Source organism: Malaclemys terrapin, chromosome 11, assembly GCF_027887155.1.
Source record: "Malaclemys terrapin pileata isolate rMalTer1 chromosome 11, rMalTer1.hap1, whole genome shotgun sequence".
NCBI classification, from domain to species: Eukaryota; Metazoa; Chordata; order Testudines; family Emydidae; genus Malaclemys; species Malaclemys terrapin.
Window position 1 is genome coordinate 4,839,435 of NC_071515.1, and position 25,143 is coordinate 4,864,577.

General features: G+C 44.8%; 1 protein-coding gene across 12 annotated transcripts in view; it reads left to right on the plus strand.

Moving 5' to 3' along the window:
• COL6A3 (collagen type VI alpha 3 chain) overlaps positions 1–25,143 on the plus strand; it is a 110,211-nt gene that overhangs the window by 56,047 nt on the left and 29,021 nt on the right. For 11 of the 12 annotated variants that reach the window (XM_054043315.1, XM_054043317.1, XM_054043314.1 and 8 more), the window contains 26 exons: positions 271–349; positions 1,698–1,843; positions 3,523–3,615; positions 4,588–4,641; positions 5,726–5,797; positions 7,610–7,636; positions 7,755–7,799; positions 7,895–7,948; positions 8,677–8,739; positions 9,848–9,913; positions 10,858–10,911; positions 12,818–12,853; positions 14,959–15,021; positions 15,418–15,480; positions 16,238–16,300; positions 17,014–17,076; positions 18,188–18,238; positions 18,764–18,799; positions 18,906–18,968; positions 19,682–19,744; positions 21,303–21,335; positions 21,437–21,473; positions 21,575–21,586; positions 21,776–22,269; positions 23,113–23,212; positions 24,069–24,767. In XM_054043315.1, coding sequence (XP_053899290.1) covers positions 271–349; positions 1,698–1,843; positions 3,523–3,615; positions 4,588–4,641; positions 5,726–5,797; positions 7,610–7,636; positions 7,755–7,799; positions 7,895–7,948; positions 8,677–8,739; positions 9,848–9,913; positions 10,858–10,911; positions 12,818–12,853; positions 14,959–15,021; positions 15,418–15,480; positions 16,238–16,300; positions 17,014–17,076; positions 18,188–18,238; positions 18,764–18,799; positions 18,906–18,968; positions 19,682–19,744; positions 21,303–21,335; positions 21,437–21,473; positions 21,575–21,586; positions 21,776–22,269; positions 23,113–23,212; positions 24,069–24,767 — 2,629 coding nt within the window. The remainder of the gene's footprint in view (positions 1–270; positions 350–1,697; positions 1,844–3,522; positions 3,616–4,587; positions 4,642–5,725; positions 5,798–7,609; positions 7,637–7,754; positions 7,800–7,894; positions 7,949–8,676; positions 8,740–9,847; positions 9,914–10,857; positions 10,912–12,817; positions 12,854–14,958; positions 15,022–15,417; positions 15,481–16,237; positions 16,301–17,013; positions 17,077–18,187; positions 18,239–18,763; positions 18,800–18,905; positions 18,969–19,681; positions 19,745–21,302; positions 21,336–21,436; positions 21,474–21,574; positions 21,587–21,775; positions 22,270–23,112; positions 23,213–24,068; positions 24,768–25,143) is intronic. The other variant, XM_054043312.1, reaches the window with a different exon arrangement.

The following is a 25,143-nucleotide window of genomic DNA, read 5'->3' on the forward strand; positions in this document are numbered from 1 at the left end:
ATCTGAGTAACATGATCCGGCACGTCAAGCCAAAAATCCATATGTGAAGGGCAGGAGGAACCAGTAGGATCAGCTAGTCTGACCTCAGACGACATGTGCACCTGAGGAAAGTATGTTATTGCAAGATCGGCTCTGAACATTATGGTGTATATTCCATTGAAGGCAATGGAACGAAGCAAAAGTGACACTAGCTGAGAATCTGGCCAAACATTTCACTGTATGTGGCCGTGTTTCACAATTGACGCCTGACTTGAATTTTTTCCTTCCCAGGTGGTAATTCACCTAACCGATGGTATAGATGATGGAATGGCTCAGCTGGAGGCCGCGGCAGACGCACTGCGAAGAGAAGGTATTCTATCACTTTTCATTTTGCTTCATTTTGCCCCGGGCTTCTCATAAAAGGGGTGCACCCAGGTTTTTGATGAATGGTGAGGTCAGTATTAAGCTGAATTCGCACAAGCCTGCTGTTTTTAACCCTCTTCCCCTTTGAATAATGCTATGGCGGTGTTACTCTGACGGAGACTCTGTGCGTGGTATATCGCGGGCGGAGGCAAGCCCATGCGGACAGACTCAGATCTAAATCTGAACGTCTCAGAGTCTGGGGCACAGGGGTGGAGTTCAATCCAGGATCCACACAGCTCTTACTCAGTTTACATTAACTGATAGCTTGTGACCTGTGATGGCAGAGGATTCCCGGGATGCTGATCTGTTTCATCCAAAGTGATGGCAGCGCAGGGTGGGAAATGGAATCCTTCTGGTACAGAGCAGGTCCAGCATTGGCAAAGCTCCGCCCTGCACTGCTGATAGGGTCTGAAGGACCAGCTATAGGAATGAGATGGGAGTTCAGCGTCCACGCTCATTCACGAGCCGATTCTGCAAGCCCTCCATACACAGAACTCCCATTGGCTGCATGGCAAGTTCCAGAGGCAAAGGGCTGGCAGGACTGGATCCACGGCCTTTGCTCTTTCCACCTAGGATTATACACGAGCTAGATTGTATTGTTAAGCAGCAACCCTGCACTGCCACTGGAGACATTCTGCCTCCTAGTGCACTGTGGGCAGTACAAACTGCTACACCCCTTTAGAGAGTGCAGCCTAGGCCCTGCACGCTCTCACAACTGACCATGGTGCTCTCTCCTTCCTGCCCCTTTCTGGCCACAGTGCTCCTAGTGGGAGCATCTTGGGACAGCCCGGGGCACAGAAGCTGCAAAGCTGACCCAATCTTCTGCAGCCCACACAAGAGCAGAGCAATTCCTCGCTCCCTCCCTACTGCACCACCCAGATATGGTGGCCCCATGAGGACAATTTTGGTCATCTGGCCACCTGCCCCCACCGGGCCGAGACCACTAAGTAGCTTTATAAGGACAAATGCCCAGCCACCAGGTGTTTCAGCCATTAAATGAAGCAAATTGGATTCAAGCTGGTGGCCTAGAGGTGAAACACTGTGTGTGTAGCCCATCCACTACCTCCTGGCACCTAAACATGATGACTTTCAAACCCAGAGAGAGGCAGATGGATCATTAATCCCTTGCATTATCCAGACCCCCTAAAATCATTCAAGTTAATGAACATGTGCCAATATTTTCTTTAGATTTTCAGTTAAGCAGACAGGAACAATCCATGCTTCGATTTTACAATATGCATGCTTCCAAGTGTTGCTGGCGCTTTCATAGAAATGCATTCTGTTCCACTCCTTAGGTGTAAAGGCTCTCATCTTCGTGGGGCTGGAGAGAACTCAAAATTTTGAGGATTTGATGAAGTTAGAGTTTGGACGTGGGTTCACGTATACCAGGCCTCTCAGAATAAATCTGCTGGATTTAGATTTCGAGCTGGCAGAACAACTTGTAAGTAACTTTGAGCTAACAGCTTGTATAGAGCAGAAACTTTACAAACACTTTGGCTGGTGAAAATCCTCCATCCATGGAGCTCTGCTGATTTACACGCCCTGTGGCTCTAGCCCTATAAACTCATTTGTGTATTTTTGTGGATGCTGCAGGGAATAAAATTAAATCCTGACTTTCTTGTGTGAACTGGTGCTGCTCTATTGAGGAGCTCTGCCAGTTTATACCACCTGAGGATTCAACCCCATACTCCAGATTCGATGCCACAGAACAGGACTATTATTTCCCTGCTCCAAGAAGTTAGGCCTCTCTATATGCCATTTGCATTAGTCTTGCTGCTTTATCGCACTACAAACTTGTGGCTACCTTGCTCTCCCTCTGTGTCACCATGAAATCTCTTTAGCAGTGCTGCTTTCTAGGTTTCTTCCTCTGCGTGGATAGCTGTCTTTCACTAATATTGCTGATAATGAACTAGCTTGCACTTTTATTATTTTACACCCATGGATGTAGTCTCTCTAGGGCTCTTTGCAATAATTTTCTATCTTCATTGGCATTTGCAGTTGCTCCCAGCTTAGTATCTGCTGCCAGTTTTATAACCTTCCTCGTCCAGATCATTAATCAAAATATTAAAGACCAGATTTCACACTGATCCTTGTGTTACCTCCACTGAACACTTCTCCCGCAATCACTACCTAGCTGTTTAACATTACCGTTTGGCTTACCATTCGAGCTAGTTTTCAGTCTACCTCTATGCAATTCAATTTGAATGAATTTTCCTAGTAAATGCTGAGTAGAGGTAGGCGAGACCTCTGTGACAAACAATTTACTTGCTGAATTTCGTTACTGGTTTCCTGCTAATGAACTACCCAAAACTAACGAGGAGTCCGGTGGCACCTTTAGGATACAGACTAACACTAATACCTGGTACCCAAAACTAGACTACTTTTTATTAACTTGTCTGCTCTTTGAAATTGTTTTGTTCAAATGACTTTCAGCCTGTGGGTTGCTCGCTGTGAGGATTCGTTGGAGCATTCCATGTTCATGATTTGACATTTCCACATTGAGATTGGTCACCTTAAAGCATATGGCATTGTTTCTGGGCGAAACTGGGGCATACCAAGGCCAATGCACCACTCAACTTTCACTCAAGTCCTTGCATTGGCCTTCTGCCCAGGGGTGAATTTAGATCCTCTTTTCCCTGATATGTGATCTAGCCTGTATGAATTACTTCCACTTCCGCCTGAAAAGGAGTTTGCTGGGAGTCTGGCATTCACTTTCCGTGAACGTGTGTGCACACACATCTTTGCTTGCATGGACCTTTGGGAAGAGCAAATAGAAATGGTTGCAAATATAGTGGAGGCAAAATTCCATTTAAAAGTGTCTAAAATCCTGGTGAATATTTTTTCTCCATCCTTGTCTGGCTCTGTTTCTGAGGCCGTATCAAACATTTCGCTAACATTCACTAATATCCAGGTTCTTACCCTGCAATGAAACCTTGCTCAATGTGGATAGACTCCTGAACTTGTGCAGCGTTCACTGCAGGACTGGGGGATAAACCTTAGGTCCTTCATCTACTAAATTACTCTTCCTGCATATCTGTCCATCACACAGCACTCAAGGACGAATGTTGCTTCGGGAGTTCATCTCCTGCATGGGTTTTTAACAGCTTACTTTCATTATAGGATAACGTCGCGGAAAAAGTATGCTGCGGAGTGCCCTGCAAGTGTTCTGGGCAGCGGGGAGATAAAGGACTGCCAGGTACCGCTGGACCAAAGGTACGTTGCTGCATCTAGTTTCATAATAGCCAAGCTTAGGTTCACATCTCACAGAAATCCTCTCTAGCTTTCAGACCTTTCCCCTAATAAAGAAATATAAACGTAGCACTCACTCACTCCAGCATCCTGCATTCCTAGCTGAGAAGAGGGGAGGGATAGCTCAGTGGTTTGAGCATTGGCCTGCTAAATCCAGAGTTGTGAGTTCAGTCCTTGAGGGGGGGCCACTGAGGGATCTGGGGCAAAATCAGTACTTGGTCCGGCTAGTGGAGGCAGGGGGCTGAACTCAATGACCTTTCAAGGTCCCTTCCAGTTCTGTGAGATAGGTATATCTCCATATATTATTATAAGGAACAAGTTCCCACATTATTATTTTAAAAGTGCTTTTTATTTAAAAAAAAAGAGTTCTGAGCTGCAAAATAGCGCTTTTTTAGTTTTGCTTGTTTTAAAATTACGATTCAGGAGGAGGGTTGAGTTTTAGAGACAATCATCTAAAGCAACACTAATGAAATTGTAGGGCTTCATGTTACATAGTAATGGTATTCATTCAGAATTTCTTCATAATACAGTCCCAACTAATATCTCCAGTCAGGGTCAGAACCTGATTGTGCCGGGTGCTGTACAAACACAGTAGGAGACAGACTCTGCCCCAGAGCATTTACAATCTAATTTAAGACAAGACACAACCAGTTGGTGTAGCAATCGGATGGGATGGTGTCGGGGAAAATGAAGAATCCTAGTGATAGAAAACATGTAGTTGCATAGACTAGTTTTCTGCACATCTTGAGGGTCTGTGGAAGTCGTAATCAGATTATTTAATTTAACTAGTTTCTTTATAGATTATACCACCCAAACGTCTGCTCTGTATTAAATCCAGGGATATTTTGAACAGGGGCTTAAAGGGGGAGCATGGATTGTAGCAAGGAAACCTCAGATATTGTTTGAAAAAATCAATTGATATGCCTTGGTTTTTAGGGCGGTCCAGGTGAGAACGGCTACAGAGGCTATCCAGGCGACGAAGGTGGACCCGTAAGTAACTGCCTAGACCTATATTGCCTCAGAGGGGAATGAAGGGGTCCCTTGACTTTGCTCAGATTGTTTCTGGCTGCGGTGGGTGGTGGGGAGCTGGGACTTTGTGCCCAACATCCCCTCCTGTGAACATGGGGCAGGGAGTGGGTAGTGCCCTGCTTCCAGCCCCCACTAGTTACTGGCCTGACTCACAACGGGGCGTGAAATGGTGTTAGAAGCAAGGGGGAGCTGGGGAAAAGGGTGCCTTTCAGTCTCTGGGCTACTCCGAGGGCAGAGTACACACCTCTTCGCCACCCCTTACTCAGAGCAGAGAAGCTTTGGCCGCACCTGAGTTACATAGAGAGCCAAACAAACAGAGCAAACACCCTGCCTGTGTGAAGATAGTGGAGTACCCCAAAGTAATGGATATGGACTAAAAGAAATGTGGTGTGATTGTGCTTTTCAGTCCAACCTTTGGGATATCAGACAGTAACAGTGATGGTGAAGACAATGAGTCCCATGATTTCAATTTCTCATTAGCATCATCGCCTCTGAACCGTCACTTCACCATGAAGTCCTACATAAACTAAGAAATAAACATACACCCCGTGATGCACAGCACCAGATGGTGAGATGGAGGCCAACGGGCTTTTCTCATCCGTCCAGCAACATAATAGAGAGAAGCCAAATTCTGCTCTCAGATACTTTGTGCCATAGGAGTTGTGTCTGAATAGTTAAGGGCAGGATCTCATTACCAACCCATCCAGAATGCATTTTCTTTTAGGAGAACCTCCTAACACAGTTCTGTATTTGAGAGGCTAGAGACGATTTAGCAAGAAGATATTATCTTTCAGTTGCTTCCTAAGACGAGGGTTGGCCCCCACATGTCGTGACCAAGGTCATTGGCAGGATGCTGTGAGGAAACGCACACTGTAGCTGCCTGCCCCTGTCAGTTGCATGATTTTATCATGTACACATGCCCAGCCCTTATATGCATTTTCAGTTTCTGGTACAGTAAAACCACAGTCCAAGCGTGTAAATACACAAAGTTAGGGTGAGTAGGGTGTATCGTAGACCATTACTAATTGCTCCATTCCTACAATAGGGTGAACGGGGTGCGGCAGGTGTCAATGGAACTCAAGGATTCCAAGGTTGTCCTGGTCAGAGAGGAATTAAGGTATGTTTTTAATGACTCTCTAGAGAATACAGCCAGATCCCAAGTGGGTGTCAATCAGTGTAGCTCCATTACAGCTTTTTTCTCCAGCTGAGGATCTTATGCAAAACTAGGAAAGGAGAAAGAAGAGAGGAGATTGATTTTCTTGACACTATCACCATGTGTGAATGTTGGCTCAGGGCTGGGATTGTGTGTGGCAGGGAAACTGCAATTGGGAGACAGAGAGCAAAGTGAGAAGATGACTATCGTTTTAAATGGATGTATTAAATAATGGATCAGAAAAGGGGACAAGGGAAAGCAAGAACTTGGGGGGATTTGCAATTTTTATTATAAATATTCATAGATTCTGAGGCCAGAAAGGACCATTCTGCCACATGCCAGAGAATTTCTCCCAGGGATTCCTGTATCAAACCCATATCTTGTGGGTGAGCTAGAACGTTTCTCTTAGAAAAATATCCAGTCTGGAACATCCCTTGGATATAGATTTATTATGGCTCAGAAAAGGGATCAGGCATGAGGTCATTATGTTGAGGAGAAGGGGATTTGTTTAAGGAGTAAACTATTTATTGAGGCCACTGGCTAAAATAGACATTACTTTGTGATGCAGCATGAGAATGGGGGAGGGGGCCCAATTTCTGAAGGCCACTTTATGGGCTAGATTGTGCCCTTGTCTTACTCAGCAAAGTAAGATGAGTAAAGGGCAGTAAAAGCCACACTCCAAAGTCCCTGCTAGACTAAGATCTTGGGTCCGGTGGTGATTCCAACCCCTGTTCTCCAGATACTCCCTGTGGTGAATGAGTGTGGTGGGGAGGGGTTGGAGTGGTCCCCCCTCCCCCCACCACTACTTGCTGGTCAGGGGAGCTGCTGGATGGAACGGAGCACTCTGTCAAAAGCTGCAGTGAGAGAGGGTTGTAAAATTCCTTCCCAGGGCGGTTCAGCTACATGTTGCCCCTCACTTTGGGCTCAGTCTGTCCTCCGCTCTCCTCACACTTGGAAAAGTTCCTTAGAAAACAGCTGTTTGACTAAATAGGGCTGCTGGCTCCCATAGTAGATTTTTTCCAAACTCTTCATGCTTATCTGCTGACTTAGCGCACAGTCCAGCTCCGGTGCTTAATTTGTAATGAAAGAGCTGCTGGGGCTCAAGTAATGAGGTTCCAGGGCTCAAGAAATTTGTTTACTTTCATAACTGACACAGCAAGCCCAGAGGTGCCGGGGCTCTGAGCTGCCAAGCCCAGAGGTGCCGGGGCTCTGAGCTGCCAAGCCCAGAGGTGCCGGGGCTCTGAGCTGCCAAGCCCAGAGGTGCCGGGGCTCTGAGCTGCCAAGCCCAGAGGTGCCGGGGCTCTGAGCTGCCAAGCCCAGAGGTGCCGGGGCTCTGAGCTGCCAAGCCCAGCGGTGCCGGGGCTCTGAGCTGCCAAGCCCAGCGGTGCCGGGGCTCTGAGCTGCCAAGCCCAGCGGTGCCGGGGCTCTGAGCTGCCAAGCCCAGCGGTGCCGGGGCTCTGAGCTGCCAAGCCCAGCGGTGCCGGGGCTCTGAGCTGCCAAGCCCAGCGGTGCCGGGGCTCTGAGCTGCCAAGCCCAGCGGTGCCGGGGCTCTGAGCTGCCAAGCCCAGAGGTGCCGGGGCTCTGAGCTGCCAAGCCCTGGTACAAATTAAGCACTGTCCAGCTCCCACTGATGCCAGCTGAAAGGCTATAAGGATGCAGATAACCTGGCTGCCTCCCCTTCTCACTTTGACTGGGGGAGGTTTATCTCTCCCTAGCTGCAGATCTCTGTGGGAAGTCTCTAGGGGAGAGTAACTGTCTATTTTCTGTTATCTTCAGGGCGTCCGTGGAGTCGCAGGAGACGAGGTATGTGAACATGTTACAAACATAACAACGACGGGCAGTGCGCGCGTGTGTGAAATATTTTCTCTCTTCACCTATGTGTACATTTAATCATTTGTACCATGCTTCTTTTATTCTGTAGGGTGAACTGGGAGAAAGTGGCCTGGACGGCCTAGATGGAGAAGAAGTAAGTCATTTTAATGAGCTCTCTCTTAATGAGCTGCCTTGGTACTATTCCCCCTAAAGCAGCAGAAATTCTTCTAACGCGTATGTCTTTGGCAGGGGCAAAGAGGCCTACCAGGCACTTCTGGGGAGCGAGGCAATGCCGGCAGAAGGGTATGTTTTATTATATTCGCTGTTCCGGAATGATTACCCTCAGTGACTCCAGTCCTTGGCTGGGGTGGAGGGACACACCACACAACTTGGGAGGGGATGGGTTTAAGCCACTTTTCCGCTCTTCTCATCCTGGGCTGGACATGCAACAGTCTGGTCCCATGGTATAAGAGCAGCCTTCAGGCTGCTCTAAATTATATCTGCTCCCTGTATTCTCAAGGGATTGTTACACCAGCTAGGGATTGCTGGGGCAGAGGGAAGCCCTGGGCATGCCCCCTTTCTCCTGCCACATTTCTTATCTCAGCAGGGAGTTGGAGAGCATAGGAGCCACTATATCACCTGTACAGCAGCAGGGGAACCTCCTACACTGGGGAAATCCTCCCATGACCAGCAGCAGGGCTGCTGCGTGTGTAGCTAAGGATCAAAGCCAAAATGCTCCCTTTCTTATGAGTGGCTGAATACTTTTTATTCATTAAGATTTGTACCAAAGCCAATAGCAGTGGGCAAATCCAGAGCCAAAGGGACTCTCACCAGCAGTGATCAGTTTTATTCCATGAGACAAATTCACACGGCTCCGCTTGATCCTGCATTCCTCTCTTCGTCCGTACGGGCGTTTCGACAGAGAGAGCAAAGAAGGATCACAGTTGATGTGCTGAGTAAATCTACCCCATATAGGCAGGTGTGTGAACCCGTTCTGTGGTGTTTCTAATTTTCTGTATATCTCCTGAAAGGGCGATAAAGGCGTTAAAGGAGTCAGAGGAATACGAGGTGACCAAGGGCCTCGAGGTGATCCGGTAACTATATTTTAATCTTTGTAAGGATTTACACCGGCTAGGCCTCCCCACTCTGCCCTCGGCATGGATTAGCCTACAAGGATGGTTCTTCATTCTGCTGCACCCCGAACTCCAGCTGATTGGGGGCTAGATCCTTGGTGCCTTGTAGCTCCACTAGAGTCACCAGTTGAGGATCTGGCCATGGCTGTGTTAGGAATGTACAAAGAGGCCCTTAGTAAGGGACAGATTGGACAAGAGCTGTCTGTGCTGTTACCCCACTTCCAGAGTACAGGCACATATTAAATTGCCATTGCCATATACGTGTCAGTAATATGCCTATTTCCAGATGCCTGCCAGCATGTGACCCATTGAACCTACCGGGGACGGCTGCTCAATAAGATGTGCAAGTAAACATTACAGGTTGCCTCGTAATTAAAGATGAGAAACCTTCCTGTTTTGAAACCCAAAGGTGCAGTCTAACAATATGAGGCTGAGATGAAGCAAATCAGAACAATATAAGAAGCACACATGAGCCAGTCTGTATTACATGGCTGAAGAGAAGAGCTCTCTAAATAGACAGACATAGGTTCACAGGATCTAGACGCACTGTGAAGGCGGTAAAGTAGTTGCCATACGAAGGCACGATGATACTGCATCATACCTGTTATCTAAGTTACTGTGTGGGCAAAGGAAAGCCCCAATGTAGTTGCTACCTGGGCAGAAAACACGTGGCTAGTACTTGCCTCTTGATATTGACTTATGTTTAGGGTTACTAGATAGCAACTGTGAAAAAACGGGACGGGGGTGGGGGTTAATAGGTGCCTATATAAGAAAAAGTCCCCAAAACCGGGACTGTCCCTTTAAAACGGGACATCTGGTCACCCTACCAATGTTAAACTGGCCATTCATTTAGTTATTGGAAACATGGTTTCGTTATATGAAAACCTTTCCACATTCTTATACCACTCTTGCAATATGTCTCGTGTCCCGAGCAACCATTGTGATCTATTTCATACAATTTATGTTAAAAAATGTGGATGTTGAAATATGATGGACTATTTTACAGTGTGTGATGTCTGCCTCAGTGCCCCCTTACACTGGTATTTTTCATTGCTTCTGCTGCTTTCAGGGTGAGCGTGGAGTCGATATCACACAACGGGGATCCAGAGGCCCAAAGGGTGAAATTGGACCAATGGTAAAGGATTGAGATTTTTTTTTTTAAGTATGATAGAACAAATAAAGCAAGAAAATAGGCCATTGCAAACAATGTTTAGATTTAGGAGAGCTGGTCAACATTTTTCAGAGGGCGTATTTTTCCCCTGAAAAATGGCATTTTGTTGAAATTGAAACTTTCTGTGGGACCATGTCACTTTTAGCAAAATTTGATTTAAAACAATTTGAAATGAAGCCTTATCGGAGCAGACGGTTACAATTTTATTTTGACATTACTCTTCATTGAGAAATGTATTTCTTTTAGATTATTATACTTGGAATATACCAGGGGTTCTCAAACTGGGGGTCGGGACCCCTCAGGGGGTCGCAAGGTTATTACATGGGGGGTTGTCAGCCTCCACCCCAAAGCCTGCTTTGTCTTCAGCATTTATAATGGTGTTAAATATATAAAAAAGTGTTTTTAATGTATAAGGGGGGGGGTCGCACTCAGAGGTGCTTCACTTAGTAGGTGAAAGGGGTCACCAGTACAAAAGTCTGAGAACCCCTGGAATATACCTTAATAAAAATGAATGATAATATAATAATACATTATCATTTTTAATATCGATTTTTTTAAACTCCACGATTAGAATGAAACATTTTGATTTTATCCAAATGGAATGCTTCAATTAACCTGAAATGAATTTTTTCCAAAAATTGTGTTGAGCAAGAAATGAATTATTCTTTTTTGAAATATTGGAATTTCCTATAGAATGGGAATTCTGAGTTTCGACTGACTCTAAGGTGTATGTCAAGGGCCTGATCCAAAGCGCATTGGAGTCAATAGGAAGATTTTCCATCGACTTCGAAGGACATTGGATCAGTCGCTAATAGAGCTGGCATGAATGTTTAATTGTGGAGAGCTAAACTGTGTTCTGCTTGCTAGTAACTCTCAGGACTCTCAGCTCAGTCTTTCATTTACCATAGGGAGAACCTGGACCAGATGGAGTGCCGGGTTCCCCTGGTGGAGTTGGAAATGACGTGAGTATCCTTAGTTATCCTGATATTGTAGACACCCCCTCCCTCTCAAGGAAATATCTGCTGCTATGAAAAGGATCTTGAAGGATCAATTAAAAAAGTAAAAGTGTAAAAAGGGTGTAAAAGTACACCCAATGAAACCTAAATGAAAAAGACAATGGTCTGTCACTTCAATCAGTGCTTCTTGACATGACAGGCCATATTCTGCTGTCTTTTCTGTCCTTAATGAATCAAAACTCCCAAACTGCCAACTCAGTGGGAATTTTGCCTGAGTAAGGACTGAGTAGAGATTTCAGGATTGAAACATACATTTTTTTTTTCGTTTGTATAGAGGGAACTTAGACATAATATTTAAAGAGTGCAGTTATTTTACCGAATTAGGGTTGTATTTTTATTAGACATGGGCCCAATTCAAATCCACCAATCTGAACATGCCAAACTGTGGGGAAGTTGGATAATAATGTTGCAGATTAGATCTCTCTCTGCTTTTGATTGTCAACATGCAAAAAGAAGTAAACTTTTACCTATCAGAACAAAAAAATCATTACCTAATTGTGAAACAAAGTCAACTTAACATGTGTCATGTGGGTGTGTCTTGGACCTACAACATATATGTCAGAACTTGATGGCACTGCTGAGTGGATATTGAGTGCAGAATGTGTCATACAGATCTCAAAACAGAGGCCTGCTTCTGTTCTCAGTTACACTCTAGAGAAGATCTGGGAGGTAAAACCAGTGTGAGAGCAGATTAAATTAAATCTCTTCCCAAATTCACAGCTCCATCTTGCGCCCAGCTCAGGGCTATGCCCTAATGGTATGATAGACCTGAAAGAATATTGTTGCATGGGACAGAATGGTGTTATTAGCTAGTAGTTTGCATCAGAGCACCTGGTAAATTTGACTTGGCTCATGTTCATAGCAGTGAATTCCTTTTTGAAATGGCTACATTGAGTCATGGAACCAGCACACTTTTCTGTACCCTCTGGGCTCCATTCTAATCTCATAACACCACAATGTGCATTTGTGCGTCTCGGCAGAAAATTGCAACCTCCCGTTAGATGCTTTAGTGGAGCTTTCAAGAGGCATGGGGATGCATGTTTGGGATCCAAACTGAGCCCTGAAAGCATAACTAAGATGCACCCAAGGATAGCTCAGTGGTTTGCATGTTAGCCTGCTAAACCCAGGGTTGTGAATTCAATCCTTTTGGGAACCATTTAGGAATCTGGGGCAAAAATCTGTCTGGGGATTGGTCCTGCTTTGAGCACGGGGTTGGACTAGATGACCTCCTGAGGTCCCTTCCAACCCTGAGATTCTATGAATTGATATAGGGTCTGCTATAGCCCTCAGGCCACGTGCTATAGTGAATGTGCCTCTTCCAATTCACAAGTATGTATTTCATGTGTTTTCTTTGCCGATATTACAGTTGGCAATATTAAGGGCCAGGTCCTCAGCTGGGGTAAACCCAGTTCATTTCTGAGGAATCTTGTTCACAGAAAGAACTTGCTTTGTTCTGTGCCTTACTTCATATTTTCCTTACAACTCTAAGAGGGAACTAAAAAATACCAAGCAAACCTCAAGAGGAAAAGGCCTTGTGCTTTTCCACCCTTTTCCTAGAGTTTTAAGGTCAGACTCTGATCTCCTTGCCACTGAGGAACTCTGGTAATGTCTGTGGCGTTTACATTGGTGTGAAAGACAGCAGAATAAGGCCCATCATTTTTAAAGGGCAAAAAGGAAGTCGTTGCTATTTCAACTGGCAAGCCAGAGCCCTTTGGAGACACCTTTCTCTTCTGCTCTGTTGCTTCCATGCTGCGTACATAAGCACAAGGTTAAGGGAATCAGCGCAGACCACAAGCTGAGAGTATTAGATTCAGTTGCATAACACGTTTTGTTGTAATTTATTGATTCACAGGGGAGTTTCGGAAGACGAGGACTCCCAGGAACCAAAGTAAGTGTCCAGTGCGTTGCGTGGTAACTATAAAATCTGGCAATGTTGCACAGGCAGCCAGTTTGCATTGCAGACTGCGTAAGTGGTACAGAGTTGATGTGTTTCAGACAGAGAGTAGTTGAAAGTGACTTGCAAAGTAGTGCTGGAAGCAGATTTGGATTTTGTTTTTCTCTTCTGTTCTTCCACATCGCCTCCAAACTTACCTCCTTCCTCACATTTCTCAGCTCCTTCCCGTCCTGTGGCTGTTGTGAAATTAGACTCCACATCTGTGAAGTGCAGGCCCACTCTACTCTCTCTTTCAGTCCAGTCACCAGACACAACAAGTTGGAGGCCAAGGAGCAATCTCATATTAAATAGAGCAAGAAACAAACCCAGTGTTGACTTACCGTCCAGTTAGGACCAGCTCCCGGCACCAGCCCAGCAAGCAGGTGCTTGGGGCGGCCAAGGGGAAGGGGCGGCACGTCAGGCTCTTCGGCGGCAATTCGACGGCAGGTCCTTTGGTCCTTCTCGGAGGGAAGGACCTGCCGCCGAAGTGCCGGCGAAGAAGAAAGCGGCACGGTGGAGCTGCCACCGAAGTGCCGCCAATCGCGATCGCAGCTTTTTTTCTTTTTTTTTTCCCACCGCTTGGGACACAAAAACCCTGGAGCCAGCCCTGCCTCCGGTCATGTGTTCTGCAAGTAAAGGAGATGCATAAACTGGCAGAAGAGGCAGTGAGCAATTGGAGGAGACTGAAACGAGCTGAGAGAATACTTGACAAAATTTCCCAGGATTCATTGCTTGAATAGAATAATGAAATTGATTTCAGCTCCACGGTCTCACTCCTGTCTGCATTTGTTACTATTGTGAACACATGTATTAGCCGAACGTTCGTGGAAAGGGCAAATTTTAAGTGACTATTTGTGCAATTCAAATGTTGAATTTCTCAGCATGAGTATTCATATTGGAAACCCGAGCCTCACAATTACACTCAACGAACTATAAAGCGGAAACAAGTCCACGTGACACGTGTGTCCAATCATTGTTAAGTGACACAGCTCAGATTTCAATATCGACTACTGAACGCTCACAGTGGTCTTGATTCTGCAACTCTCTTCCTGGAAAGTGCTATTTTCCTGCTTCTTTGAATCCAGGCTGGCCCTTTTTTGGGTGTTTCGGTACATCTTGCTTTGTTCAAAAGCATGTTGACTACTTTTAACGTAGGAAAAAATAAAGTGTTGGGAATCAAAAATCTAGTGGCCTGGGTTCCTGATCTCCTGTGCTTAATAATAATGTCGTGCAGCTATTTATTTAGTACATGACCATGTGTATAACAAATTAATTTCGGCACTGTCTGGGTCTGTACTGCACTGCGTTGTGTCCTCTGTCCTACAAGATGCTGAGTCCCTCCTAAGAAAAGCGAGAGCCCTCAACTTCCATTGAAGCAATGGGAGTTCAGAGTGCTCAGCACCTGGCATGCTCAGGTCGTTCAATGATAACCCTACAGTGGTTTATCATAACTGGGTGAAATTCTCTGGCCTGTGTTAGACAGGAGGTCAGACCGGATGAGCTAATGGTCCCTTCTGGCCTTAGGTCTCTGAATCAATTGTCCTATTGTACTATGCTGTGTAAACCCAGGAATCCAGCCCTGCAGATCTTACTTTCATTGCAAGGTTTACCTGAATAAGGACTGCAGGATCAGCCTTCGCTTTTGTAAGTCAGAGTCACTAATGCTAATGGGACTTAAACACATACGAATCAGTAGGAGAAATGAACCCCTTAATGCACATGATTTCCTGGCCTTAAAGGGTTACTTTTCATTGTGCCGGATTCTCTTTTATACTAAGGCCTCTTTACATCACCAGAGCAGTGTAAAGAGGCCTTAGAATACACAGTCATCAGAGCCATTGTTCTTGCTAACGCAGAAGACAAGCTAACAGGAGCTGAAATGACCCTACATCGGCGATGCTCAACCGTTTCTGTACTGTGACCTCAGGTTACATGAGAAAAAACATCATAACTCCCCTCCCATCTAGCCGTAAAGAAAGGGAGGCTCGTTGGGACTCACTGAAAATTGTTTGCGACCCCCAGACTTGCCCGTTCTAATCTGCATTGTGTTGTATTTGAAGGGTGTCAAAGGTGCGCCGGGTCAACAAGGAGCCAGGGGAGAACAGGGTACAAGAGGGCCACAGGTTAGTAAGTTTCACAGGCCGTTCCTGGACAGCCTAAATATGTTTTCCTTTGCTATGTTGCTTCCTTTAACTTGCTACTGCAATAGGCTTGTTCTGTATAAACATCTTTGAGACCTTGTCCATAACTGCTTCTGAATATTACAGCAAGGTGACTAGGATCTGTGGATTGCACTGTGGCTGACAGGGGCCCCGATTGCCCTGCCCCGGGACATGAGTCACTCATTATATTTATGGTGTGTTGGTCACATCATGAAACGTTGGAACTGGTCCCACGGTTTTCAAAAATGTCTTTTAGTCTTATAGCTTAGGTTCTCCCTCCCAGTCTCATTTTAACAATGTCATCTCAGTCCTTTAATCTTTTATATCTTATATCGTATTTATCTGTTCCATATGCAGGGTACTCCCGGTGAGATTGGAACTCCAGGTCTAAGAGGAGAACAAGGCATTCCTGGCCCAAGGGTAAATATTTCTTGTTCTTCTCATTCTGGGGGACCAGAAGAAGCTTACTACGCCTGATTTAAATGAAGTCAATGAGAAGCTTTCCATTGATTTCAGTGGGACTTTGGATGAAGTCCATTATTTGTCTTTCTCACCAGTACCACGGGCCTTGCAAAAATAATTCTATTTGAAGCTCATGGTAAGGTTCCCCAAGCTATTGGTTTAAACATGAACATGAATATGAAATTCATTGGCTCAAATCCTGACCAAGTTCCAATTTTTTTACGGGCAAAGTCTCTGTAATAGGGGGCTTGGAGGGCTAGGTGGCCTAGTGGTTGGAGTGCTTGACTTCCAGCCCCCTGCTTCTGTGGTCAAGGTGCCTAAGTCTTTAAGGCAAGGGGATAGGAGGAAGGAAGAAAGAGTTACTGAGGAATTAAAACACATTTAGTCCACAGACAATGTAGATTGATATTAACAATGCCACCAATTCAATTTTTCCACTCAATTCCCATTAAAATCAATGGGAACTGGGCATCTGAACCCCTAAGCAGCTTTGATGGATCTCAGTCTTAATAGCCAATAGGTAATTTCCACTGTTGGACAAAACCTTTTCATTGTTTGGTGTGGCTGATACACACACACACACACACACACACACACACACACTATTAATAAATAATAATAAATGAGCTATGGAGCTAGGCCCCAGTATTTAATTTCAATTTACTGAGCTTTATTGACACATTGCAAAATTTCATCTCTTTTCTTTCGATTGTAGGGGGGCAGTGGTGCTGCTGGACCACCCGGGGATAGGGGCAGGATTGGTTCCTTGGGACGAAAGGTACGTTGAGCATCAGTATTGAGCATCGATGCCCAAAATAATAATGAAAAGCTGTGGACTATGAGTTTAATCTCTTTTTTAAACATACTGGCAAGCAACATGTTCAAGCAAAATTGTGATTTATCATCTTCAAGAGTTTGCATAGAGTGGAACAAAGCAGGGTAAAGACTAAGCCACTGGCTGCTTGACTGGAATCCTATGTCATTGAACTAGAAGGCACATTTATTAAAATAAAAACAACTTTGGGATTCATAATATTCTGGGCCAGATCCTCAGCTGCTGTAAATTGGTGTAGCTTGATTGACTTTGCTGATTTGCACCAGAAAATGACCCAATCCCTTTTTTCATGATCTTTATCACTGTTATGCTCTCTTCATGTAGAGCCATTGGGCCACCAAACCTACTGTTGTAACTTTGCCGTGGAGTTTGATCAGCAAAACATCTGGCCCTTTGTATTTTGGCTTTATTGTTGGTATGCTCATAAAAGACAAATGGTGGCACTTATTACTGCAGCTTCTGTATATCACACAGTTTCTGAAATCGCTGGATCAGGCAAAATGATAAAGAGTGCTATTGCTTTATCCACACACTGTCAGTTGTGTCAACATGGCCATGCATTTCTGCTTGTCAGGGACCGTTACAGATGCATTCGTAGAAAAGCATCAATGCATAAGCGGAGAGATACGGGCTTAAATGAATACTCCCTTTTTCAGGGTGAACCTGGTGATCTTGGACCAAAAGGACAGCCTGGATATCCTGGGCCTCGAGGAGAGACAGTAAGCATTGTCATGGGCACCTCTAAAGGATGCTGGGCTAAATCCCATTCTGGTATAAATGTGCAAAATTCCATCAAAGCAGAAAATTTAGTTTTATTGTCCTTTCTATCGTCCTTGTATCTTATACGGTGGCATGTAAAGAAAAATATACATCATAGTTTTACTCTCGTTTGAACATTTTTTTTTAAATGGCAATCATTCTCCAGAGGGGTCTTTATATTAGCTGAGGGGATACTATTTGGTGATTTTTTTGTGTGCCTCTTACTATCTGTTCCTTAATACCTAAGAATTCTTCACAATGAACAAGAACAGGTGTATAGACCAGTGCTAGACATATTATCAGCGCTATGGGTGAAATTCACCCTGTTGCCCTGAAGTGGTAGCTAGGTCTCTTTCTGGCCCATTGCACAGGGCCTAGATGGATACCCTACTTAGCAGTCACCATAGTTCCCACGATTCTCAACTTATTGCAGTCCTAAAAGTCAACTGTAAGAGTCATCTCATAGGACCTGACCCTCCTTACGCCATGTAGGATTGGACCACAGGAAGGATAATGGTTGATAGTCTAAAATAAGGAGGAACAAACACGTGTGGGTGAGCGTTTGCAGGATCAGCACTTACGTAAAGTTAAGCATATGCCTAAGTATTGGTGAGATCAGGGAAGTGGTTCTCAAGCCTGTTCCCATTGAAGGCAGTGGTAAATTTTCCATTGACTTTATGGGTGTTGGATTGGTTTCCCTGGTTCCTCTAGGAATAGAATAGCTATCCAATATACTGGTTCAGAGAGACTTCTGGTTTCTTCTGAGCAACATAATATACAAATGGGGTAAAATCCTGGTGCCACTGAAGTCAATAGCTAAATTCCCATTGACTTCAACGGGGCCAGATTTCACCCAGAGTGCATATGCACCAAGCCTGTTTTTAGTTTTATATCTTTGTTTTTACTTCTCTCTAAGTAGCTAATTCTAAAAGGGCCTGATTCAAAATCCTCTTTCCATTGACTCCTATGGACTTTGGTTCTGGACTAAATGGATTTTTGTGACTCTTACATTGCACCAATAATCCTAGCACATGTGTTACATATTAATGCTTTCATCTTTGCCAATTTTAGGGAGAAGATGGGCAAGATGGAGTCGGCGGGCCAGGACCTAAAGGCAAAAAAGTAAGCACAACCACAACGTGTCTAACAGTATCGCTTCAAGGACCTTAAAAAACAACCCAAACCCTGAAGGTAACAAGGACCTCCATCCTCCAATTGGATCCACACACATGGAGCCTTGGGGTGTCTAGTTGAAGTCAGTGGGTTTGTGCATAGGAACAAGGATCTGCTCTAGTGAGTCTGATTATTGAATCACAACAAAATGCCGGTCAAACCGATCCGCCTTCATGTGTGTTGGGTGTCTTTGTGCTCGTTAGCTCCTCAGTGAAGCTTGTCCCGCCTACTGACGGCACTTTAGAAATAGCAGCATCTGCTGTCATTTCAGTCTTGTTTGATATTAACAGTCCAATAACAATCAGATTTTTAAACCAGTTGCCATTTATTCTCTCTTGATCATACCAACGTTACGAGTCTGCAGTTTCATTCACTTTTCCTCCACCGGTTCTTTTCCTTCATACATTTGCTTTGGACCTGTCTTCAGAAGCAAGATTAATTTTTTTAAACCCTAAAACTTTTCTGTTATTACAGGGTGAAACAGGATTCCTGGGATACGCAGGGCAAAAGGTACCGTTGAGCTTATGTAACTTCCCTTCTTGTTCTGCGAGCATAGCAAATCTCTGCTTTATACTGTCTGCTGCTACAACTCCTGTTTATGCTGTTTTCTAAACAGGGCGAAGCTGGAACTAAAGGTGAACCTGGAAACCTTGGCCCTAAAGGAATCAAAGGCAGCAGGGTAAGTTTTACCACGACACAGTTTCTCATGCAGTCCTTTATGCGAGAAGAAAGTGAAAGCCTGCTCAGCTCCAGGGCTTTGTGAGTTCTGCGCAACGTTCGTTGCTCATTGGCGCTATTCTGGGGGTTCTCCTGCTGCCAACAACTGGGATTGCTAGACTGCAGATTTGGGAGAGTGATCAGTTGGGCCAGATTTTGCTCTTCGTTACACTGGAGCACGCAGCCCTGCTCAGACAGTCCCATTCCGCCTGGGGGGGGGAGGGGACTTACCTGCCACAGGTAGATTAATTCAGGCACTGGTCTGAAGAAATCGCTGCACACTGGCTTCACGGGTGAGGGAGGAGGGTTCCTCTCACCGTGAGCATGTACCAAGCTCTCCGGCTGGCTACTCGTGTCTGGATTTGCAATTAGAGCAGACACACATTGCTGTGCTGTATGTAGCACTTGTAGTCAGCCGGACAAAGTTATTCCTCAGGAAGCCGCTTTTTTATATTAGTACCTTTTTTCTGAAAAAAAGTCCGCCATGGGAGGTTACCCTGGGTGTATTTCAGACACCCATTCCTTAGTGGGACTGTACACTACGAAGCTCATAACTCATTAGCTCCTGTGTACATAGGACTCTGTTCGCCTTGAAGAGCATTCGGGACATTTTCCTAGTCTTGTGTTCAAACATATTGAATGTGGATTGGTGATCTTTACTCTACTGTTTCCTAGGGACCTGTTGGAAATCCTGGGACATCAGGTCAGAAAGGAGAGATTGGATACCAAGGACCACCTGTAAGTGTTCATTGTATTTACAGCTGGTCTAGTAAACTGGCTTCACTGTCCCCAGAGAACTTGCTAATTTCCCTTTCCATTAATATGTAGTATGTTTGCCAACAACTGAAATAAGCTCTATTTTGCCTCCTATCATCTTACACTATGACAAATTCATCCTTCGTTATCTTGGACATGTTGCATGTTTCCTTTGAGTCTAGTGAGGATCATGGGATTCTGATTTCATTGTGCTCGCTTTATAAATTCCTATCTTGTTATCACTGAACAATATTCATACATGCTCCAGGTTCAGTGAGTGACGCAAGGCACTCTGAGTAGGGTAGAATCTCGCAATGGAAATGTGCCAGTTAAAGGCCTTATCAAGAACTTTCTCTGGTGCTTACTAACACATACAAGAAGCATGTTATACATAGTGGTGAAGTCTGGCCCTTTGCCCATCCTGTGGGCTTGAGGCAAGAATTACTGGCTAAAGTCCTTTTGGCTTGTGTTATGCAGAAGGTGAGACTAGATGATCCTAATGGTCTCTTCTGGCCTTGAAATCTGTGAAACCTGTGCTGAAACTAAGGTGATAACTTCCCCAATGAAACACGCATGTCATTTGTCAGGGCACTAATTAAATGGACTCTTCGTGTGGCCATGGCTGGGATTAGAGAGGTAGTGCGAGATGTGCCATTCTTTCTTACGCTGCATGTGGAATATTTTGCTCCAGTCATGAGACCTAGGTCTGGGACCCCCCTCATTCCAGATCTGGGGCAAGTAGTAAAGGGCTGGCACATGCTGAGAAGTTTGTCAATGGACATTTCTTTGACATTTTGCCTTTAGTTGTTCCACAGGGGAAGTTTCCTTCTCAGCATTTGGTCAAATGGAAACCAGCCAAATACACCAGCTAAATCCATCACCCCTTAACAATATCATAAGTACTTGGGAACTTCTCCTGCGGGGTTCCTGGGGACAGAGTGCCAAGCCTGCGGCTGCAGGGACCTCTGGGTGGGAGGACTGCCAGGGGCGGTTCATGCTCCTCACCAAGATGGTACATAACTCTCACCCAACGAGGCAAGCTGGGTGTGCGTGCGGGGGAACGTTTGTGACTGCCTTAGCCTCAGCGTGCGCATTCCTCCAGGGCAAGGCACAAAGTAGCCCTAACATGGGTGAAATTCCCCTCCGTGCCCAGGGCCTGCACAAGGTCTGTGTAGCACTTCATTCTCACCCTATGTGGAGTTCCTAAGGGATGGTGACCCTCTGCACAGGGGTGAATTTCACCACGTGCTTAACAGTGACTGCAATGATTTAGATGAGCAATAGGACCCCTGCATGCCAGTAATACAACAGAACCTTGATTTTAGGAGCTCCTCCATCTCCAAGCAGTTTGTAAAATCAGGATTCTATTGTATAACGTTGATAAGGACAGAAAGTTTCGATCTTCTCCTGGAGATGGAAATTAAAGTATACAGATTTTTCTTCTTACTTCCGCATGCTCACTGGCTGAATAACCATTTTAAGTGACTTTGGAATAACATCCCATCAATATGTATTGTAATGCAATCTTTTTTTTAAACAGGGACTTAAGGGTGGAAGAGGAGAATCCAAAGATGTAAGTTGAATATTACTTCTCTGCCTCCATCTTGTTCTGAAATATCTTTTGTTTGATGGCGTGTTGATCTCTCTCTCTTTTCCTTTTCCTCTTTTTTAAAGCAATGTGAACTTATCCGGAGCATCAAAGATAAATGTCGTAAGTATCTCTGTGCTATCGTGTTTCTGTAGCTCACCTTGTGTGCTGATCATGCTGTACAAACGGACCCAACTAAATCACTTTCTTTTAATTATTCACAGCTTGCTGCTATGGTAAGTCACTTTCAATTGTTTAATTTCTGGTAGAAACTTTTCTATATGTATTTATTCAGGGCCAAAGCCTCAGGCGATAGAACACCCTCCATTGACTTCAATGGAGGTACGTTGATTTATGGCAGCTGAGGACCTGGTCCTTGCTATTTAATAATAATATTAACTATTTTAAACCCACCTTTCTGGTAGGCCCCAAGGAATGCCCTGTGTACCCAACAGAACTGGCATTTGCTATAGATACCTCCTCAGGTGTCAATAACGACATTTTCAACCGAATGAAGCAGGCAGTGCTGAGAGTGGCTAACGATCTAACCATTGCCGAGAGCAACTGCCCCCGGGGTGCCCGGGTGGCAGTCGTGACCTACAACAGTGACGTCACCACGGAGATCCGTTTTGCTGATGCCAGGAAGAAAATCGATCTCCTGAAACAGCTTCAGAACCTCCAAATCACCCTGACAACAAAGCAACGCAGCCTGGAAAGTGCCATGTCCTTTGTAGCCAGAAACACCTTCAAACGTGCACGCAGTGGCTTTCTGATGAGGAAGGTGGCTGTGTTCTTCAGCAACGGCCCAACAAGAGCCTCATCGCAACTTAACGATGCTGTGCTGAAGCTGTACGATGCTGGAGTCACGCCGGTGTTCCTGACTAACAGAGAGGATCGAGCGCTCGTAAATGCACTGCAGGTTTGGATCACTCATTCCTGCGCTTTCCTTTCTGCTTGATGGGCTCCATCCAGCTCCCAGGGAAGGCAGTGGGCAGGTTTCTATTGACTTATATAGGCATCGGCTCAAGCCTTTCAAATGCCTATTTCCAAGCAACATTGTCAGGGCAAACAACAGGCTTCATGCATATTCCAAAATTCTTTCCCAATGCAATGCATGCCGTGGAACGAGGAGATTGATTCTTTGTATTCTGGTAGCTCTTAGAGGCTCTAGTCATAGACCAGGACCCTATTGTGCTAGGCACTGTACAAACACAGAACAAAAACAGTCCCTGCCCCAAAGAGCTTCCAATCTCAGTAAAATACCCACACTCTTACTCTTAAGGTACTGACCGAAATGAATGGCATTTTGTGAATGAATTGGGTGAGAGGTCTCTCACACACAGAGAATAAGAAATCTCTTTACTGTACGTTGAAATACAACTTAAAATCAGCTCCAAAGAATGTATTATTATTTATTAGTATCCCAGCAGCACCCAAAAGCCCCAATCACCTTCTGTGTTAGGTGCTGTACAAACATAGCAAGAGACCATCCCTGCGTTAAAAACCTTACAATCTAAACAGACAATAGAATGGAAGTACCACATTATCATCATCCCCATTTTACTGATGGGGAACTGAGGTCCGGAGAGATTAAATAATTTGTCAAAGGTCACACAGGGCATGTATGGCAGATTAGGGAACTGAATCCAGCTCTCTAAGCCCCAAGCCAGTGCCTTAATTCAAGACTATCCTTACCCTAAGAAGTTTGTATGTTTAAATACTGTGTTATGAACCCTGTGCTTTTTGCTTTTGTCTAAACCAGATGAACAATAGTGCAGTGGGACAAGCTATTGTCCTTCCTACCGCTGCAGTTCCACTTAATCAAACCATTAGGAGACTACTGAGATGTCACATTTGTTTGGGTAAGGCACTGGATTTCTCTTCTTTATAATTCTGTTTAGTTAGGACCTTGTCTTACATGAGCAACCCCATGACAGCCAATGGAAGTTCTCATGTGATGGAGGCACAATCAGGAGTCAGACTTTATACAGTATGAGGTGGGATACATTCACGTTTCTATTTTTTGCTGAGTTATGTTTGAGAGAGAACATTCAGCAGAAAGGGCCTGGATCACACTGCGGTTGAACACGGTGGTTCTCCAGCTATTGCATTCTGCAGATCACATCAGACGTTTATATTCCTTTCATGGGCCATTTCCTCTCCCAATGTCTCGATCCCCCGCTTCTTAGTGCTCAAAATACTGCCTTCTCCAGTTGGCTAGAAAGGGCTTGATGGACTGCACAGTGTGAAATTCATTGATTTAGTAGACGTGTGTTCAAGTAACTGAAGATGCCTTGTGACGAAATCCTCTATATATCATATAACCTACTGATTTCTGCTCAAGCCTTGGTAGTATTTCATATGATGAGGGAATTAGAGTGTAATAGCTATATAAAAGCTATGTTCAGTAGATGAATAAATAGAATTTGAGCATGTTACTACATAGATATGTGATATAATTAAGGAAAATTGTAATTGATTCAGTTGCACCTACTGGAACGAATGCTTAATTTATGCCAACAGTGTGGAAACAAGCAAAACTATTATTTGATTTGCTTTTATAGCAAAACTATTTTACCAGGCATATGACACACCAAAGTATTGATGGGAGACCACATCTGTGTTATAACCGATTTTCTGATGAGATCAAACAATAACTATGTCAAGGAATGATCAGCTTAAGGATTGCATATGAAACGGGATGTATTTCTTTTCTAGATGTATGTGAGCCTGATCCCACCTGTGGCTTTAGTCCTCAAAGGCCTTTCTTCAGAGACAGGAGGGCAGCCCCCACAGACGTCGACATTGACATGGCATTCCTCCTGGATAGCTCTGAGAGCACCAGTCCTTTGCAGTTCAATGAGATGAAGAAGTACATTTCCTACATAGTAAATCAGTTGGAGATCAGCTCTAATCCAAAGGCATCACAGCACCACGCAAGAGTGGCGGTTCTCCAGCATGCTCCTTATGAATACGAAAGCAACTCAAACTCATTGCCGGTAAAAGTAGAGCTGTCCCTCACAGATTACGGGTCCAAAGACAAGATGATGGATTTCATTCAGAACCAAATGGTGCAGCTATATGGCACTAGGGCTCTGGGAAGTGCGATTAAATACACAATGGGACATGTTTTCGAAAGTGCACCAAACCCCAGGGATCTGAAAGTCCTGGTTTTGATGATGACTGGAGAAGTGAAAAAGCAAGAACTTGAGCACCTTGAAAGAGTTATCCTGGGTGCCAAATGCAAAGGGTACTTCTTCGTGGTACTTGGCATCGGCAAGAAAGTGAACGTCAAGGATATCTACAGCTTGGCTAGTGAGCCAAATGATGTGTTCTTCAAATTAGTCGAGAAGCCGTCTGAGCTGCATGAAGAACCCTTACTGCGCTTTGCGAAATTGTTACCGTCGTTTATCAGCAGTAAGTAGAACATAGCACAGGCCTGGGGAAAGAGGAAGAATACAAATGTCAATATGATAGTGCAGCTTGGAGATGGGGACAGCATGAAAGTACGGAAAATTAGCAGTTGTTGGCATGGCTGTTTTGTCTTATTTGGTTTTAACTAGAGATGGGCCGAAAGCCTGAACTGCAGATCTGAACAGCTGAGGATGTTAGACAAGTTTGCTTCTGGAACCAATCAGGATGCCTGGTACCTAGGTCCATACATTAAAACTCTGGATCTAGGCAGCCCAGCCCTTTGGCTCTGAATCTGCATTTTGCCATTTAGAGTCAGCCCGGATTAGAACCTTTTTTTATCCTTTCATCTTGTAGATGCACATTGGTCTCACAAAAGGGA